The sequence below is a fragment of the Coregonus lavaretus genome (genome assembly GCF_964263955.1).
Source record: "Coregonus lavaretus genome assembly, chromosome: 12".
In the NCBI taxonomy this organism is placed as follows: domain Eukaryota; kingdom Metazoa; phylum Chordata; class Actinopteri; order Salmoniformes; family Salmonidae; genus Coregonus; species Coregonus lavaretus.
This window is the reverse complement of record NC_139999.1, coordinates 23,414,325-23,434,188: the sequence shown is the minus strand read 5'-3', so window position 1 is coordinate 23,434,188 and position 19,864 is coordinate 23,414,325. Positions and strand designations below refer to the sequence as shown.

Sequence of the window (19,864 nt, the reverse complement as noted above, 5' to 3'; positions counted from 1 at the left end):
TCTGGGACCCGAGCGGGTCCTGTTCCAGAATTTTAAATAATGTCACGGGTCTGATCTGATTGTCACGGGTCTCGGATGTCTGTAATCTTAACTGACTTGTCCGGAAGGGCCTGTACAGATCCGAACGCGACTGCTGCAGTAGAGAGAGAAAGAGAGATATATTTTATCATGTATGCTGCTGCTCTTGCTTTTCACGAGAGTGGAGCGTGGCGCGTGTAGCTTGTTGTTGGCCAATCGTAAGTCATCAAAGCGGCAATAGGCTACAGTCATAGAGCCTCCGTGTGGCAAAAGTTAGGAGATATCTAATCAATGGAAGATGGAATTTAAATGACGGAATTAAAAGTTAAAGGAGAAGGATAGGCTACAACGACCAAGAGCCAACCGGTAGGCTGCTACTTAATATTCTGAATGGAGTTGTTGTTATTTGTAACTGTAGGATGAGAAAACGCATGCACTGCAGCCTCAATTAGCCTAGCTAGCTAACGTTAGCTAGCTTAACTAGCTTCTCCCGGTTTGATACAGTCAAGACAGGTACTACGTAATCATATTTGATGATAAATAACCTAGCTATGGCAGTTATTAGTCCACTATCGGCTTGGTTGGTTGCTGTCTCTAGTCTCTCCCTCCCTCCTCCCTCCCTCCTCCCTGCTCCCCGTGTCACTCGCTCACAGTATGGCCCCTCCCCCGCCTGCTAGAGCGGGACCTCTCTCTCCCTCCTCTCGCACTTTATCAGCTCCGGTTAATAAAGTAGCTTAAAAAAATCACTTTTCTGCGGCTTCCCTCACTCGGATCGGACTGGGTCTGGATCCGACCAGGTCTATACGGAACAGATCTAGTTGTCCTCAGGTCTGTTCGGAACGGGTCTCTACACTTTTTAAATTTATTTTTGCATATTGGGCCCGGGTGTGAAAAACCCCAGGTCCAACTTTGGACACGTGAAGACCTCTAGTTCACATACTTTACTCAATGGATACCAATTCAGTCTACAGCGATCATGTGACGAAACACAACCAGCTCAACTGACCAATGAGGTTGTGATGATACTACACATAAATGTTTGCTTTTGAAATAGATAAAATAATAATAAATATGGTGAAGAGATGGTATATGTGAGAGAAAGAGTCAGCATAGGTAACTGGAGAACTGCGTAGGAGCCTATACAATAACATATTGGGTGCTCGTTCAGACTTCAGGGCATCTGAGGGTCAAACATCTTTAGATATGCCTGATTCACCCTCTTAATGAATCAGTCGGACAGACTTTTCACAACAACACTGGCTTACTTGACTTATTTTCCATTTCTCTTTACAGTCCCAGTAAAATGGAGAGATTAATGTGACAATGTGGACTTCTACACTTGAAGAAATGAGGCAAAGACCATGTCCTCTCCACGCTGCTTCTGCTCTTTGTCCAGCACACACATCTGTCATTGTGCTAGTGAGGCTCTGTAGTAGCAGGGGTTTCATTGGCAGTGTACAGAGGTACAGCTCTGTGACCCACACACACTGGCAGAGCACTTTAAGCCCAGTGGTGTCTGTGGACTGGACTGTGGCCAGAGGATTGCCTGTGTTGAAATTATGGTCTGTTCACCAGTATGGATGGAGGGTTTAAAAGAATGCCCGCAAACACAAAGGTAATTTCTTCCATTGGTCAATGAAGGGGCATGGGTGCTGGAGTGATACAGGTGAGGTGAGGGGCAAGGCCAAACACCTAGATCTTCTATAACAGAAACTCAGTATTGCCACATTCTACAGTATAAGGGATGTCCGCTTCTTTTTTAGTCAGTTACTGATTTAGACCTGGGAAACCAGGTGTGAGCGCCGTCTAATCAGTGACATTTAATGATTAATTACATCTCACACAGTGACACCAGCAAGACTGTGAACCTGAAACAGTCTGAAGTGACATTAATAATGATGAAGACTATGTGCTATCATGATCTACGATATCATCTTGCTTCACTTACTTATTTCCAATCTATCAAAATTGCCATTGATAGAACATTATGGTCATATGGACAATATCAGCCAGAATATCCAAACCGTCTCATCAGTCATATTTTGTAACCAAACTTTGATATTAGGTTTTTATTCAAATCCTTTGCATTTTAGTACATTGGAGTGTCACGCCCTGACTCAGGGGACTCTTATATGTTGAGTCAGGGTGTGTATATTCTTTGTGGTGTTTTCTATGTTTTGATCTATTATGTGTAGATCTATGTTGGCCGGTGTGGTTCCCAATCAGAGGCAGCTGTAGCTCGTTGTCTCTGATTGGGGATCATACTTAGGCAGCCTATTGGCACTAGTGGGTTGTGGGATCTTGTTCCTTGTAAGGTATGTTGTGTGTGCTACCTTGGACTTCACGTTTCGTTTCTTGTTTTGTCAAGTGTTTATTGGTTTAATAAACATGTACGTATATCACGCTGCGCCTTGGTCTGTCCCGTCATTAAACGAACGTGACAGAAGATCCCACCAAACGAGGACCAAGCAGCGTGTCCAGGCGGAGCGGATGGCCATGTCACAGGTGGCCAATTTGTGGTCATGGGAGGAGATATTCGTGGGGAAAGGACCATGGGCTAAGGTAGATGCCCAGGCAGGAGAGGAGCAATGGCAACTCGGAGGAGACCGGTCGAGGAGGAAGCCCGAGAAGCAGCCCCAAGAAAATGTTTGGGGGGGCACACAGGGTGGTTGGCGGAGCCTAGGGTTAGAGCAGAGCCAACTCCCCGTACTCACGCGAGGAAGCGTATGACTGGGCAAGCTCCGTGTTATGCAGAGCTACGTACTGTGTCGCCAGTGCGCCGGCACAGTCCTATACGTCCTCTGCTTGCACCACGCACGTGCCGTGCGAAGATGGGCATCCAGCCAGGACGGGGTGTGCCGGCTCAACGCTCCTGGTCTCCAGTACGCCTCCTCAGTCCCGCATATCCTGCGCCAGTTCTACGAACGGTATCGCCAGTGCGCGTGCACAGCCCAGTGCGTCCTGTGCCAGCGCCCCGCACGTGTAGTGTGAAAGTGGGCAGCCAGCCAGGACGGGTTGTGCCAGCTCTCCGCTCCAGACCTCCAGTCCGCCTTCACAGTCCGGCCCGGCCCGTTCCTGCTCCTTGCACCAAGCCAGTGGTGCGCGTCGCCAGTCCGGCCCGGCCTGTTCCTGCTCCTCGCACAAAGCTAGTGGTGCGCGTCGCCAGTCCGGCCCGGCCTGTTCCTGCTCCTCGCACCAAGACAGTGGTGCGCGTCGCCAGTCCGGCCCGGCCTGTTCCTGCTCCTCGCACCAAGCCAGTGGTGCGCGTCGCCAGTCAAGCCCGGCCTGTTCCTGCTCCTCGCACCAAGCCAGTGGTGCGCTTCGCCAGTCCGGCATGGCCCGTGCCCGTTCCACCGGTGCCTGATCCAGTTCCGGTCAGCTGTTCCACTCCGGAACCAGAGCAGTCCGCTCCACCGGTGCCTGATTCTGCTCCGGTCAGCGGCTCCACTCCGGAGCCAGAGCAGTCCGCTCCACCGGTGCCTAGTCCAGCTCCGGTCAGCGGCTCCAGTCCGGAGCCTGACGTCAGCCCCTCTCCAGGTTCGGGGTCTCTCACACCAGGGTCCAGACAGGGTCTGGTGTATCGTGGGAGGAAGGAGAGGGGAAGCGGCGCGCTGAGGTCCAGACCGGACCAGGGGCGTAATGGGGGGAGGAGAGATTGTGGTCGTCACGCCCGGAGCCGGATCCGCCTCCGAGGCGTAATGCCCACCCGGACACTTCCCTGTCATGTCAGGTTGGTGCGGTCGGAGTCCGCACCTTTGGGGGGGGGGGGTACTGTCACGCCCTGACTCAGGGGACTCTTATATGTTGAGTCAGGGTGTGTATATTCTTTGTGGTGTTTTCTATGTTTTGATCTATTATGTGTAGATCTATGTTGGCCGGTGTGGTTCCCAATCAGAGGCAGCTGTAGCTCGTTGTCTCTGATTGGGGATCATACTTAGGCAGCCTATTGGCACTAGTGGGTTGTGGGATCTTGTTCCTTGTAAGGTATGTTGTGTGTGCTACCTTGGACTTCACGTTTCGTTTCGTTTATTGTTTTGTCGAGTGTTTATTGGTTTAATAAACATGTACGTATATCACGCTGCGCCTTGGTCTGTCCCGTCATTAAACGAACGTGACATGGAGATGTTTATAGACTATAGTTCATGCACTTTCTGCAGAGGAAGTAATACTTTCATTGCACAACTTATGAATTCAAACACTGCTGTCTTACATTTATTGAAGCTTGCAATAAAGCAGTGCTACCTCTGCAGGTTTCAATCACACAAGTGAGATACTCAATGGCAATGGTCTGAATGGTCTTAAAATTGTTCTCTCTGTTCATTTGTTTGCTAATTCCCTCCATCTTCTCTTTTCCTCCCTTCCTCATTCCCTCACTTCTTTTCTTCCCCTCCTTCTTGACATTATTATTATTTTTGTAGGAAAGAGGAAGCATCATTGTAGGAAAGTGGAAGCATTTTAAGATAATTCAGAGGAGGCCCATTGGTGGAGCTACTCCACAGATGAGTGGTCTTAACAGGAGGGCTAGAGAGGGGACTTGACAGTTAGGGTTACCACAGTCACCCACTGGGGAGGGCTGCATCTCCATCACTGGAATGCAGTGCAGGTACATGGGAAACTACAGGACAGGGGTGTGGAGACATAACGCTGTCACAACATTCCTGTAACTTTCCCAGGTCGTGCCTCAGGAAGGCTGTGAGATGTTATGTTGCTATGTCTCTAACTGGGTTAGGATATGCTCATATATAGGATGATGTCACCTGGATCCTGATCCTTTTGATCTTTCTTATCTTTCTGAGTTTTCTCCGCTAGGAGAGAGCAGGAGAGAGGGAGAGCAGAGAAGGAGAGAGAGGGAAGGTGGGAGTGAGAGAAAGAGAGAGAAGAGTGGATAGTCAGTAATGAAAGCATAAGAGCAGGATAGAGTGGAAGTCCAGAAAACAAGTGGTTGAGTAACACCTTTCACCCTTCACACAAGGGTTCTCCTCTCCAGATCTGATGTTTACCAGTAGTACGACATAGACACACATATAGCTTCAAACAGTAAAACATATACAGACAGTGGTCCAAACAACCCCCCCCCCCTCCCCAGTGTGAACTGATACAAACAGGGAAAGTCATGACAATGTTCTCTATGGTACAGTAGCTGTATGGTGTACCTGTATCATGTACTGTACTAGTGGGACATGGTTCAACAGGACTGAGGGGGGTTTACACAGAAGCAAAGTAAAAATGCATTCAAGTCGCAGACAGGCATGGGAACAGAAAAATAAGCTGACAGATACAGTAGATAAGATATCTCATGATCTTCACAGACTGTTGGAGCCTTGGTCCTGGCTTGCCTTGCTAGGACCTAACAGACAGACAGACAGACACAGACCCTGGGCCTGGATCTCTTGAAGGTGCCTTTCACAGACAGAAGCAACAGATCAAAAGGCAAAGGACTTGAGAGAAGCGAGAGCGAGAGCGAGAGCGAGAGCGAGAGCGAGAGATTGGTTAAGAGGGCAGCAATGAATGGTGGTAAGTGCAAATGGAGAGATGTTGAAAACAGAAAAACATGGTTGAGGAAAGGGGAGGAAGAGGAAGGGGTGGAGGAGTGTGGAGCAGGAGAGGAAGGTACTCACGAATGGTTAAATCCATCACTTGAGACGCCAAGCAGAAGACAGGATGCTCATACATTTCTCTCTTTTTCCCTACAAGAGAGGATCGGGCATGCAAGAGGCTGGGGTCAGAGGAGGAGAGGTCAGAGTTCTGAGGGTAGCTGCATGTGGGGGTTAGGGGTCCCCACAGGGTTCTCTGTGGAGATGGTGGTGGTGGAGGGTGGGGTTTGACGACTGAGGAGAAGGTTTGGGATGGGCCCGAAGTGTCGAATGTGGAGGAGAGTGGGTGGGTGGACAAAGGGCGTGCGGGCTGGCGGTCGCCTTTGTACACACTTTTGTTTAACCATTCATGCCAAATGGTATTAAGGTGGGAGACGTTTCTATCAAGTTTGAGTTTTTCCCGATCAAGGCAACAAACAAGCAAATGTTTATGAGGAACAGGATTTTTCTGCAGTATTTCCACTCTAAGATACTAAGGGGCATCTCCTTCAGTATCTTCGGCACCCTCAGGTATTTCTTTATAGAAACTGACCGGAATAGAGAAGAGCTGAATTTGAGACTAGATATTTCCAGTAAAACAGTATAGGTGAATGTAGTCAAAGCTACACACACCTAGAAATATATTCCAGCACATGATTTAGTTTGTAAGCCAGTTCTGTATGCCTAGTAAAGAAAACCTGGGACATGCAACAGACAGGGTTGCTGCAGAGGGCAATCCCAGCATGCCTTGTGTATTGGCCTTCCTGACTTGTGTTCACACTACAAGGGGCTTGGAGTGAAGCAGCAAAGCCAATAGACAAGGAGGAGGAAAGCAGAGAGGGTGGGAGGCGGTGAACAGAAGATGAATGTTATTTCAGAACAAAGGAGAGGAAACAAGGAAAGGAGGAATTGTTGCTTCAGAGCATCACCCCACCTTGAAGCTGCAACGGTGTGCGAGAGGAGAGGGAAAGTGGGTTGACTGGCCCAGAGAAAAGCTGAGGCACACAGGAGTCAGCATAAAGATGGCAGATTCACGGGGAGTTGAATGCATTTTTACTTACTATACACATCTCTTAAGTTTATTGTAATTTACACCTGTAAATGAAAAGGGAGTTTAAACTTTAAAAGCACATCTAAAAGTAAGAGCAGCCACAGGAGGGGAAGACAGAGTATTGTTCTACTGTTTACTGCAGCTGGGGACAGAACAGTTATATTAATACAAAGATGCCAATATTAAATATTACATATCACATTGTGTAAATTATGTATGAAATCTTTGCTTCAAGTTATCTACTGCATTTTCAATACAATATAAATACAATACCTTATTTCCATTATTTGATTGTATTTGAATGTTTGACTTTCCTCTTAAAATGTCCCTGAGATCAGTTCTAAATGGAGAGTTCTCCCAAAACACAAAAATTATATTTTGTGCATTGCCTTCCAATTTCTAGTGCCAGTGCTAAAGATGATCTTTATCTTTTTTGGAAACCCAAACTGTAGTCAGATGCCCTTCCACCTCACTTTATACACAGAAGATCTCCGCTAAACGAAAAATATAGCTGTTTATCTGTTTTTCTGTGACCGCTGATAACTTTGGAACGAAGTTGACTACAAATACACAATTGCCATTGCCTTCGCAATTGAACAAGCAAATGATAAAAAGGATGCTTCAAATTAAAACCGAGATGACTGCATTAAAAAATAAATACAGTAGGCCTGTAGGCTACATGGGCCTATATACAGTATTTAAATCATATTGAAATAAATTTTATATTCAGTCAATTGAGTTCAATTGTGTAGGCTACACTGTCTGTAATTTTGCCTCAAAATATTTGTGTAACAACATGTGCGCAATGATGTGCCAAATGAATCTGTGATTTAGTGCATTATTATAGGTAAGCATTAGAATAATGTGACAATATCTTTTGGAAAACACATGTTACATCTTCAGCCGTTGTAGGAACAATGCATAATTAAAATACTCATAAGCCTAAGTCCCATCGCTATCGGGAAACTGGGCCCTGATGTTTAAGAGGCCATGTCGTTTGTGTGCAACCGTTGACCTGCAGGGGGCAATGTGGTAAAGCACCAGAGGGCATGATGCCTGTAGTATCTCACAACTGCTGTCTGATTGTGTCTTTTCCCTAAGTACTGTAGGTCACTGTGCAACAACAACGTGTGATAATCCCTATAGATATCAATGCTATTGTGGTAACAATGCTAGAAGGGAGACAAAAATGTCGACAGAACATAAATAGTACAGTACAGTACTGTGTGTGAAAGAATACTCTATGGGTATAGGACACGGTGTGATGATGCATTGTGTGTGTGTGTGTGTGTGTGTGTGTGTGTGGAGGGGTGTGTGTGTGTCAGTGTGTATTTGAAGTGGTCATCTACCTTCTACTTTGGCATATTCTGAGAGGCGCTGGTAGTTGATCAAGGCTGCCTGCTCCAGACATTTACGGATTACTGTCTTCACCTCCTCCTGGGGCACAGGGGTCACTATATCCTTCATCAGCACCTGGGACAGAACAGGAGACGTTGTAGAAAAAATGCATTTTTAGGGCTGTACCACCAGGGCCGGCTCCAGGCATAAGCGATCCCCAGTGGTGGAAAAAGTACTCAATTGTCATACTTGAGTAGAAGTAAAGATACCTTAACAGAAAATGACTCAATTAAAAGTGAAAGTTACCCAGTAAAATACTACTTGAGTGGTTTTAAATGTACTTAAGTACAGTAGTAGAAAAAGTACTCAATTGTCATACTTGAGTAAAAGTACAAAGTAAAACTAAATGCTATACATCAAATTCCTTATATTAAGCAAACCAGACGGCACAATTTTCTTATTATTTGTAATTACGAACAGACAGGGGCACACTCCAACATTCAGACATCATTTACAAACACAGTATTTGTGTTTTGTGAGTCTGCCAGATCAGTGGCAGTAAGAATGACAAAGCGTTATATTGATAGGTGCCATAATTCTGTCCTGCTTGAGCATTCCAAATGTAATGAGTACTTGTTGGTGTCAGGGAAAATGTATGGAGTAAAAAGTACATATTTTATTTAGGAATGTAGTGGAGTAAAAGTAAAATAAATAGTAAAGTAAACTACAGATACCAAAAAAAAAACTACTCAAGTACTTTATACCACTGGCAAACGTTTGGGCCCCAGGCCGCTAGGGGGCCCCTGACCAATTATTCTTTTGACTTTGTTAGCCACTCTCACTCAGATATCATTAACATGGCATAAGTCATGCAAAATGAATAGAATTGCATGAAATGTGTTATACAATTGCAACATTTTCTCTCCGCCCCATGGCAAAATGTGTAGAACTGCAGAAAACTTGCTGTAAAAGTGCAACATAATATTTTTTGAACTCAGTCAGGGTCTCAACTTACTGTTCAGTTAGGATAGTAGAATAAACAAGGTGCATGTTCGAAATTCGGTTGTGCATCCGCAGTTTTCCTCTTGTTATGTCAGTCACTGACAGTCACTCAGTTAGCCATGTCAGCTAACAATTTTTAGATTGGTAAGTTACTCTAGCCAGCCAGCTATCTAAACTGTACACATTGATTTTGTTAGTCACTCTCACTAAGATATCATTAATATGGCATAATAATTGCAGGAAATTTGCTTTAAAGTTGAAAACAATTCTCTCCACTCCATGGCAAAATGGGTATAATTGCAGGAAATTAGCTGTAAAACTGCAGTATTTATTTTCTGCCCCATTGCAAAATGAGTAGAATTGCATGAAATGTGTTATAAAACTACAACATTTTCTCTCCACCTCATGGCAAAATGTGTAGAACTGCAGAAAACTACATTTTACCTTTTACGTCCCTATATACAAATAGCAAAAAAGTACAAATTATTGAGTGACAAAATAAATCTGTATCTCCGCTGCTCTGTGTCAGCACAATGGACAGGGTGCGCCGTAGGGGGTCTATGGAAAGCCACCGGGCGGTTAGGTATAACTCCTTTGGGTAAAAAAAAAAACTGGAAGAAAACGCTACTTACAGTTGAAGGCGGAAGTTTACATACACCTTAGCCAAATACATTTAAACTCAGTTTTTCACAATTCCTGACATTTAATCCTAGTAAAAATTCCCTATTATAGGTCAGTAAGGAACCCCACTTTATTTTAAGAATGTGAAATGTCAGAATAATAGTAGAGAGAATTATTTATTTCAGCTTTTATTTATTTCATCACATTCCCAGTGGGTCAGAAGTTTACATACACTCAATTAGTATTTGGTAGCATTGCCTTTAAATTGTTTAACTTGGGTCAAACGTTTCGGGTAGCCTTCCACAAGCTTCCCACAATAGGTTGGGTGAATTTTGGCCCATTCCTCCTGACAGCTGGTGTAACTGAGTCAGGTTTGTAGGCCTCCTTGCTCGCACATGCTTTTTCAGTTCTGCCCACAAATGTTCTATAGGATTGAGGTCAGAGCTTTGTGATGGCCACTCCAATACCTTGACTTTGTTGTCCTTAAGCCATTTTGCCACAACTTTGGAAGTATGCTTGGGGTCATTGTCCATTTGGAAGACCCATTTGCGACCAAGCTTTAACTTCCTGACTGATGTCTTGTGATGTTGCTTCAATATATCCACATAATGTTCCTTCCTCATGATGCCATCTATTTTGGGAAGTGCACCAGTTCCTCCTGCAGCAAAGCACCCCCACAGCATGATGCTGCCACCCCCGTGCTTCACGGTTGGGATGGTGTTCTTCGGCTTGTAAGTTTCCCCCTTTTTCCTCCAAACATAACGATGGTCATTATGGCCAAACAGTTCTATTTTTGTTTCATCAGACCAGAGGACATTTCTCCAAAAAGTACGATCTACACTGGGATGACGGCTCAACTTGGGATGGGGAGGGGCTTTAGCGGGGGAATTAGTGGAGAACAATTGAAGGGTTACTCCGTAGCAATGCAAATATCACGGTACAGCTATATGGACACTCAATCATTACGCTATTTTTTATTGGTAAATTTACAAACATATATAATGATAAATAGACTTGAAACTTGTATCTCATTATGGTGTATGGTGAAATAAGTATAGCCAGTTATAATTGTAATGGCTTAGCTGATAATAACAAAAGAAGAACAATATTTACATGGCTCAAAGAGAAGGAATATAATATCTATTGTATACAGGAAACTCATTCAACAATTCGAGATGAAGTAGCGTGGAAAAAAGAATGGGGGGGGGGAAATATACTTCTCCCATGGGCAAAGAAATTCAAAAGGGGTGATGATATTAATTAATAGTAATTTCGATCCGAACGTGCAAATTGTCCAAATAGATACGCAAGGTAGATGGATTATTTTAAATATGGTATTGGACCATAAACAGATATGGCTCATTAACCTTTACGGACCAAATAATGATGATCCACAATTCTTTGACAATATATATAATAAATTATCAAGCCTGCAAGCAACTCAAGACAATATTATTATGGTGGGGGATTATAATACTGTTTTAAATAGCTCAATGGACCGAAAAGGAAATCACACCACAAACAATCACCCACATGCTCTTAAGGAAATTGTGAATGTCATGGATACATTAGAACTAGTAGATATATGGAGGCTTAAATATGCTGATCTAGTGAGATATACATGGCGGAGACTGAATCAAGCTAGTCGTCTTGACTTCTTTCTTATCTCATTCTCGTTGGCACCAAAAGTAAAAAAAGTGTTGATAGGGGACAGAATGCGGTCGGACCATCATATAATAGGCATATACATTACTCTGACTGAATTTCCACGTGGGCGAGGATATTGGAAATTTAATCAAAGCCTATTAGATGATAATTTATTTATAATTAGAACAAAGGAATTTATAACTGACTTTTTCCAACATAACATAGGTACAGTGAATCCCCTTATTGTATGGGACACCTTTAAATGTGCCTTTAGAGGCCATGCAATTCAGTACTCATCTCGAAAACAAAAGCAATTTAGGTCAAAAGAGTTTATACTAAGAAAGGAAATAGAAAGTCTAACAGAACAGATAGATGGCAATAAAAACTGTAACATAGAGGCTCAGAATAAATTAGAGGAAAAACAAAAAGAAATGGAAAAACTTATTCAAGAAAGATCAAGTGTAATATATTATAAAAATAAAGCAAACTGGATGGAATATGGGGAAAAATGCACAAAATTCTTTTTTAATCTTCAACATAGGAATGCTACCAAAAAGAACTTAATGAAACTGGTTACAATTGACGGAGTCACCCATAATTCACCTAATGATATTTTGAAGGAAGAAACAAAGTATTTTAAGCATATGTTTTCTTTTCAGTCGCCTCAATCTCCTCTAACTGAAGCTAATTGTAGAGATTTTTTTTCTATTGATAATGTCAAATTAACAGCCACACAGAAAGACTCATGTGAAGGTGAAATTACAGAGGAGGAACCTCTGGATGCAATTAAAGACTTTAAGTCCGGGAAAACTCCAGGGTTGGATGGCATACCAATCGAGGTATACCAAACCTTTTTTGATATACTAAGAGGACCGTTATTAGCATGTTTTAACCACTCCTATGTAAATGGTAGATTATCTGACACTCAAGAAGAAGGTCTGATCTCATTATTACTGAAACAGGATACAAGTGGAAAATATAAAGATCCAGTCCATTTACAAAATTGGAGGCCACTTACACTTCAGTGTTGTGATGCAAAAATCCTAGCAAAATGTATAGCGCATAGAATTAAAAAGGTATTGTCGGCTATTATTCATTCTAATCAGACAGGTTTTTTACATGGAAGATACATTGGAGATAATATAAGGCAAGTATTGGAAACAATAGAACACTATGGAAAATATGGGAAACCAGGCCTGCTATTCATAGCAGACTTCGAAAAGGCATTTGATAAAGTTCGACTGGAATTTATATATAAATGCCTGGAGCATTTCAATTTTGGAGAATCTCTTATAAAATGGGTCAAAATCATGTATAGTAACCCTAGGTGTAAAATAGTAAATAATGGCTATTTCTCAGAAAGTTTTAAACTGTCAAGAGGAGTGAAACAAGGTTGTCCACTATCGGCATATCTATTTATTGTGGCCATCGAGATGTTAGCTATTAAAATCAGATCCAATAATAATATCAGAGGATTAGAAATACAGGGCTTAAAAACAAAGGTGTCATTGTACGCAGATGATTCATGTTTTCTTTTAGATCCACAACTAGAATCCCTCCACAGCCTCATAGAGGATCTAGATACATTTTCTAACCTCTCTGGATTAAAACCAAATTATGACAAATGTACTATATTACGTATTGGATCACTAAAAAATACAATTTTTACATTACCATGTAGTTTACCAATAAAATGGTCTGATGGTGATGTAGATATACTCGGAATACATATCCCAAAGGAAATAAATGATCTCACTTCAATAAATTTTAATAGAAAGTTAGCAAAAATAGATAAGATCTTACTACCATGGAAAGGAAAATACCTGTCAATTTGTGGAAAAATCACCCTGATTAACTCTTTAGTATTATCCCAGTTTACCTATTTGCTTATGGTCTTGCCTACGCCTAGCAAACAGTTTTTTAAATTATATGAGAAAAAAATATTCAATTTTATTTGGAACGGCAAGCCAGACAAAATTAAAAGAGCATATTTATATAATGAATATGAATTCGGAGGACAGAAATTATTAAATATTAAAGCATTAGACCTATCACTAAAATCTTCAGTCATCCAAAAGTTATACTTAAATCCGAACTGGTTCTCAAGCAAATTAGTAAGATTGTCTCACCCACTGTTCAAGAAAGGCCTTTTTCCCTTTATTCAGATTACAACCTCTCACTTTCAGTTATTTGAAAAGGAAATAATCTCCCAAATGTCACTATTTCTAAAACAAGCCATAGAAAGTTGGTTGCAATTTCAATTTAATCCTCCAGAAACGACAGAACAAATAATGCAACAAATATTGTGGTTAAATTCAAATATACTAATTGACAAAAAACCTTTATTTTTTGACAGAATGTTTAAAAAAGGTATAATCTTCGTAAATGATATCATCGGTAGGACTGGTGGAGTTATGTCGCACATGCAGCTAACAAAAACATATGGAAATGTCTGCTCTACCCAAAATTACAACCAAATAATTGCAGCCTTACCGCAAAAGTGGAAGAGGAAAGTTGAAGGGGGAGAAAGTAAGGAACTTGTCTGTCGGCCTTGCATTAAAGAACATAATTGGTTAAGGAAAACTGTGATAAATAAAAAAGTATATCAGTTTCACTTAAGGACCAAAGGATTGACAGCCGTCCCATATAGATTGCAAAATAGTTGGGAAGAGATCTTTGACGTACCGATCCCATGGCATAGTGTTTATGAACTGACACGCAAAACGACACCGGATTCAAAAATTAGAATCTTTCAATTTAAATTATTATATAAAATTCTTGCTACCAATATAATGTTATTTATATGGGGGATACAATCTTCCCAGCTCTGCAGATTTTGCTGTGAAGAGATAGAATCATTAGATCATTTGTTTTGGTTCTGTCCATTTGTAGCTTGTTTTTGGACACAGGTCCAGGAATGGCTAAAGGATTGCAATATTTACCTGGAACTAACCTTGCAGATAGCATTACTGGGTGATCTGAAAAGTCATAGTCAATCAATCAATAATATAATAATACTTTTAGCAAAAATGTTTATTTTTAATTCACAATCTGTAGAAGCAATGAGAATAGAAAGGTTCAGAACTTTTGTAAAACATCACAGTACGGTTGAAATATATATGGCAAATAGAAATCCTATATGGATGGTGTTAAGAGATAGATGGGAGGTATTGAATAGAGTTGAAGGATGGGACTAATAACAAATAACAACAAATAATAACAAAGATAGCTAATAATGTAAGCATACTGTGTCCATAATAAGTATATAGGTTGTATGTTGGGAGCTTTTGGGAAAGAGCACAGTTAGAAAGATATGGCATTTAGAAGCAAACCGGATGGACATCATGAAAATGATCGGAGAGGTTGAGAGTAGAAGAAGTTCAGGAGCAAAAAAATAAATAAATATATATATATATATATATAGATATAGAATTATTGTAAAATTAACTCTGTCCATAAGGTGTAGATAGTAAGTATAGACCGGAAGTAGAGGCCTGGGCGTTGTTGTTCACTAATTTACTCCAAGTAGGGAAAGGATGGTGGGGTTGAAAAGTAATAAAGGGGAATATATATATAAAAAATAAAAATAAACATGGGGGATTGGAAGTGATGCAGACAATTACTTTAAAAAAAAAAAAAAAAAAAAAAAAAAAAAAAAGTAAGATCTTTGTCCCCATGTGCAGTTGCAAACCGTAGTCTGGTTTTTTTATGGTGGTTTTTGAGCAGTGGCTTCTTCCTTGCTGAGCGGCCTTTCAGGTTATGTCGATATAGGACTCGTTTTACTGTGGATATAAATACTTTTGTACCTGTTTCCTCCAGCATCTTCACAAGGTCCTTTGCTGTTGTTCTGGGATTGATGTGCACTTTTCGCACCAAAGTACGTTCATCTCTAGGAGACAGAACGCATCTCCTTCCTGAGCGGTATGACCGATACGTGGTCCCATGGTGTTTATACTTGCGTACTATTGCTTGTACAGATGAATGTGGTACCTTCAGGCATTTGGAAATTGCTCCCAAGGATGAACCAGACTTGTGGAGGTCTACAATTTTCTTTCTGAGGTCTTGGCTGATTTCTTTTGATTTTCCCATGATATCAAGCAAAGAGGCACTGAATTTGAAAGTAGGCCTTGAAATACATCCACAGGTACACCTCCAATTGACTCAAAGCCTATCTGAAGCTTCTAAAGCCATTACATAATTTTCTGGAATTTTCCAAGCTGTTTAAAGACACAGTCAACTAAGTGTATGTAAAATTCTGACCCATTGGAATTGTGATACAGTGAATTATAAGTGAAATAATCTATCTGTAAACAATTGTTGGAAAAATGTATTGTGTCATGCACAAAGTAGATGTCCTAACTGACTTGCCAAAACTATAGTTTGTTAACAAGAAATTTGTGGAGTGGTTGAAAAATGAGTTTTAATGACTCCAACCTACGTGTACAGTCGTGGTCAAAAGTTTTGAGAATGACACAAGTATTGTTCTTCACAAAGTTTGCTGCTTCAGTTTTTTAGATATTTTTGTCAGATGTTACTATGGTATACTGAAGTATAATTACAAGCATTCCATAAGTGTCAAAGGCTTTTATTGACAATTACATTAAGCTTATGCAAAGAGTCAATATTTTCAGTGTTGACACTTATTTTTCAAGACCTCTGCAATCCGCCCTGGCATGCTGTCAATTAACTTCTGGGCCACATCCTGACTGATGGCAGCCCATTCTTGCATAATTAATGCTTGGAGTTTGTCAGAATTTGTGGGTTTTTGTTTGTCCACCCGCCTCTTGAGGATTGACCACAAGTTCTCAATGGGATTAAGGTCTGGGGAGTTTCCTGGCCATGGACTCAAAATGTCGATGTTTTGTTCCCCGAGCCACTTAGTTATCACTTTTGCCTTATGGCAAGGGGCTCCATCATGCTGGAAAAGGCATTGTTCGTCACCAAACGGTTATTGGATGGTTGGGAGAAGTTGCTCTCGGAGGATGTGTTGGTACCATTCTATATTCATGGCTGTGTTCTTAGGCAACATTGTGAGTGAGCCCACTCCCTTGGCTGAGAAGCAACCCCACACATGAATGGTCTCAGGATGCTTTACTGTTGGCATGACACAGGACTGATGGTAGCGCTCACCTTGTCTTCTCCCGACAAGCGTTTTTCCGGATGCCCCAAACAATCGGAAAGGGGATTCATCAGAGAAAATAACTTTACCCCAGTCCTCAGCATTCCAATCCCTGTACCTTTTGCAGAATATCTGTCTGTCCCTGATGTTTTTCCTGGAGACCAGGCCATCCTCCAAAGGTCTTCGCCTCACTGTGCGTGCAGATGCACTCACACCTGCCTGCTGCCATTCCTGAGCAAGCTCTGCACTGGTGGTGCCCCGATCTCGCAGCTGAATCAACTTTAGGAGACGGTCCTGGCGCTTGCTGGACTTTCTTGGGCGCCCTGAAGCCTTCTTCACAACAATTGAACCTCTCTCCTTGAAGTTCTTGATGATCCGATAAATGGTTGATTTAGGTGCAATCTTACTAGCAGCAATATCCTTGCCTATGAAGCCCTTTTTGTGCAAAGCAATGATGACGGCACATGTTTCCTTGCAGGTAACCATGGTTAACAGAGGAAGAACAATGATTTCAAGCACCACCCTCCTTTTAAAGCTTCCAGTCTAACTCAATCAGCATGACAGAGTGATCTCCAGCCTTGTCCTCATCAACACTCTCACCTGTGTTAATGAGAGAATCACTGACATGATGTCAGCTGGACCTTTTGTGGCAGGCTGAAATGCAGTATAAATGTTTTTTGGGGGATTTAGTTCATTTTCATGGCAAAGAGGGACTTTGCAATTAATTGCAATTAATCTGATCACTCTTCATAACATTCTAGAGTATATGCAAATTGCCATCATAAAAACTGAGGCAGCAGACTTTGTGAAAATTAATATTTGTGTCATTCTCAAAACTTTTGACCACGACTGTATGTAAACTTCCGACTTCAACTGTACATGTGAGAACTCATTTGCCACTTTGACAAACATGTTCAGTTAGCACATAAGAAGCATGCTACACCTGAGGAAAGCTCAACTAATCCAACTGGCATTTGATGGGGATATTACGAGAAGATTTCAGGGAGAATGGAATTATCAATTATTCAGGAAGTTCCACAGAGCATCAAGGATGCTGCACATCTTTTGAAAAGGTAAGACTGAAACAATGTAGCTGGTTGGTTTTGATCACAATCTTGCTTTAGTGTGTAGGGCGGTGTTCATGGTGCTGATAGAGCGCAGCGATATTTTGTGCAATTGAACCCTTCACTTCTTGGTTAAAAGCGTTTTTGGAACTTTTATTTTTATTGTGGTATAGCGAGATATAAGCACAATTCAATATAATTCCAATGCAAGAACCCAAATGACACCCCTGGGTATAGCTACATATCGGTATGTGTCATCATTTTATTATGGTTTTCTTGGTAGCCTGTTGGTTTTCATTGCTGTAAATGCAACTGTACGTATTGGAAATGTGTTTATGGTAGGCTGGCATTACTTAATTGATTACGTGGGTCGAATTTGATCCGTGTATTGTGCCATATCACAACGTGTTGCTGAACTCATGAACGAGTGGCATGATTTTCCATGTTTGAAGCTGGCCTGTATAGGCTTATTTATTTGGCAAGACAGCGGTGCACGGCTGCATCTCACTGTAGTAGGCTGTACCTATGTTTTGGTTATTTAGATCTCCATTCGCCTTTTGTTTACTGCATTTGTTTACTGTTGATGTAACTAACCTAAATATAAATTGTGTCATGCCTTTATCGATCTGATATTTTGTTTACTAGGCCTACTACATTTACATTTACATTTTAGTCATTTAGCAGATGCTCTTATCCAGAGCGACTTACAGTTAGTGAATACATATTTTTTTATACTGGCCCCCCGTGGGAAACGAACCCACAACCCTGGCGTTGCAAACACCATGCTCTATCAACTGAGCTACATCCCTGCCGGCCATTCCCTCCCCTACCCTGGACGAATTGTGCGCCGCCAATGAGTCTCCCGGTCGCGGCCGGCTGCGACAGAGCCTGGATTCGAACCAGGATCTCTAGTGGCACAGTTAGCACTGCGATGCAGTGCCTTAGACCACTGCGCCACTCAGGAGTACTACTTGCGCCACTCAGGAGTACTACTTGGTACCATTGTTTTGTTCTGTACGCATTTGTTCGCATTCACAGTTTTATCGGTATTCTAAGCCAAACTGCTATTCAGTATTTTTGTTTGCATGTATGCATAACTAGGCTACTACTTTCAGCATTTAGTTAGCATTATTTTGGTAAGACAGCTGTGTGTCCAGCTGCATTCACATAGCCTGTTTGTAATACGTGAATTGTCCTATCTATCTTGTAGCCTATATTCATTACCAAAACGGCCTAGTTGTAGGGCGCTGTCCATTGTGCTGCAGAGAGGCTACAGATGTCAAAAGTACTCAATGAGTCTCGGCATTTTAACTTTATGTTTATTGTGGTATAGCGTGATTATATCAACAGAATTCAATATAATTCCAATGCAAGAACTACCCAACAATTTGACCCCTCGCCAATTTCAACTGTCCCCTTAGTCACTTTATCCTGGCGCCAGGTCTGGGGGGGGGGGGCCCTCAACCAAATCTAGACCTGTGTACAACAAACGGGAAAAGCATGGGAGTGCGCGTGTTGACCCTTCACTTCTAGAGAACAGGTGACAAACATCTGTTTGACCAAATAGCCTATATTATATAAAACATAATATAGTAATCAAATAGACAACATTTAAAATATTATTCCGTTTTTTTTTTGTCCCATAGCCTAAAGGAAGGTGTGTGTCCATGGTTAATAGAACATAAGGTAAGGCTAAAAAAGGATGCATAATAACATACCCTCTCAAGCAGGGACAAAGTGGCTTTCAGGGCCCCCTCCGGTCGACCAAATGGAAAACAGTACCTGTGAAAGAAATCCAGTTTCATTAATGTAGGGTTTCTATGAAGGTACAGCGCATTCAGAAAGTATTCAGACCCCTTCACTTTTTCCACATTTTGTTACTTTACAGCCTTATTCTAAAATTGATTAAATTGTTTTTTCCCCTCATCAATCTACACACAATACCCCATAATGACAGAGCAAAAACAGGTTTTTTAACATTTGTGCAAATTGTAAAAAACTTTACTCAGTACTTTGTTGAAGCACCTTTGCAGCGATTACAGCCTCGAGCCTTCTTGGGTATGACGCTACAAGCTTAGCACACCTGTATTTGGGGAGTTTCTCCCTTTTTTCTCTGCAGATCCTCTCAAGCTCTGTCAAGTTGGATGGGAAGCGTTGCTGCACAGCTATTTTCAGATCTCTCCGGAGATGTTCGATCGGGTTGAAGTCTGGGTTCTGGCTGGGCCACTCAAGGACATTCAGAGACTTGTCCCGAAGCCACTCCGGCATTTTCTTGGCTGTGTGCTTGGGATCGTTGTCCTGTTGGAAGGTGAACCTTCGCCCCAGTCTGAGGTCCTGAGCGCTCTGGAGCAGGTTTTCATCAATGATCTCTCTGCTTTGCTCCATTCATCTTTCCCTTGATGCTGACTAGTCTCCCAGTCCCTACCGCTGA

At 41.8% G+C, this 19,864-nt stretch overlaps 1 protein-coding gene across 1 annotated transcript in view; it reads right to left on the bottom strand.

The window, feature by feature from the left end:
• Positions 1-19,864, bottom strand: part of cadpsa (Ca2+-dependent activator protein for secretion a) — a gene marked incomplete at both ends in the record, with an annotated part of 176,643 nt that overhangs the window by 53,243 nt on the left and 103,536 nt on the right. The window contains 3 exons of the mRNA XM_084173711.1: positions 5,637-5,705; positions 7,992-8,115; positions 19,152-19,215. Of these exons, the coding sequence (XP_084029837.1) occupies positions 5,637-5,705; positions 7,992-8,115; positions 19,152-19,215 (257 nt within the window). The remainder of the gene's footprint in view (positions 1-5,636; positions 5,706-7,991; positions 8,116-19,151; positions 19,216-19,864) is intronic.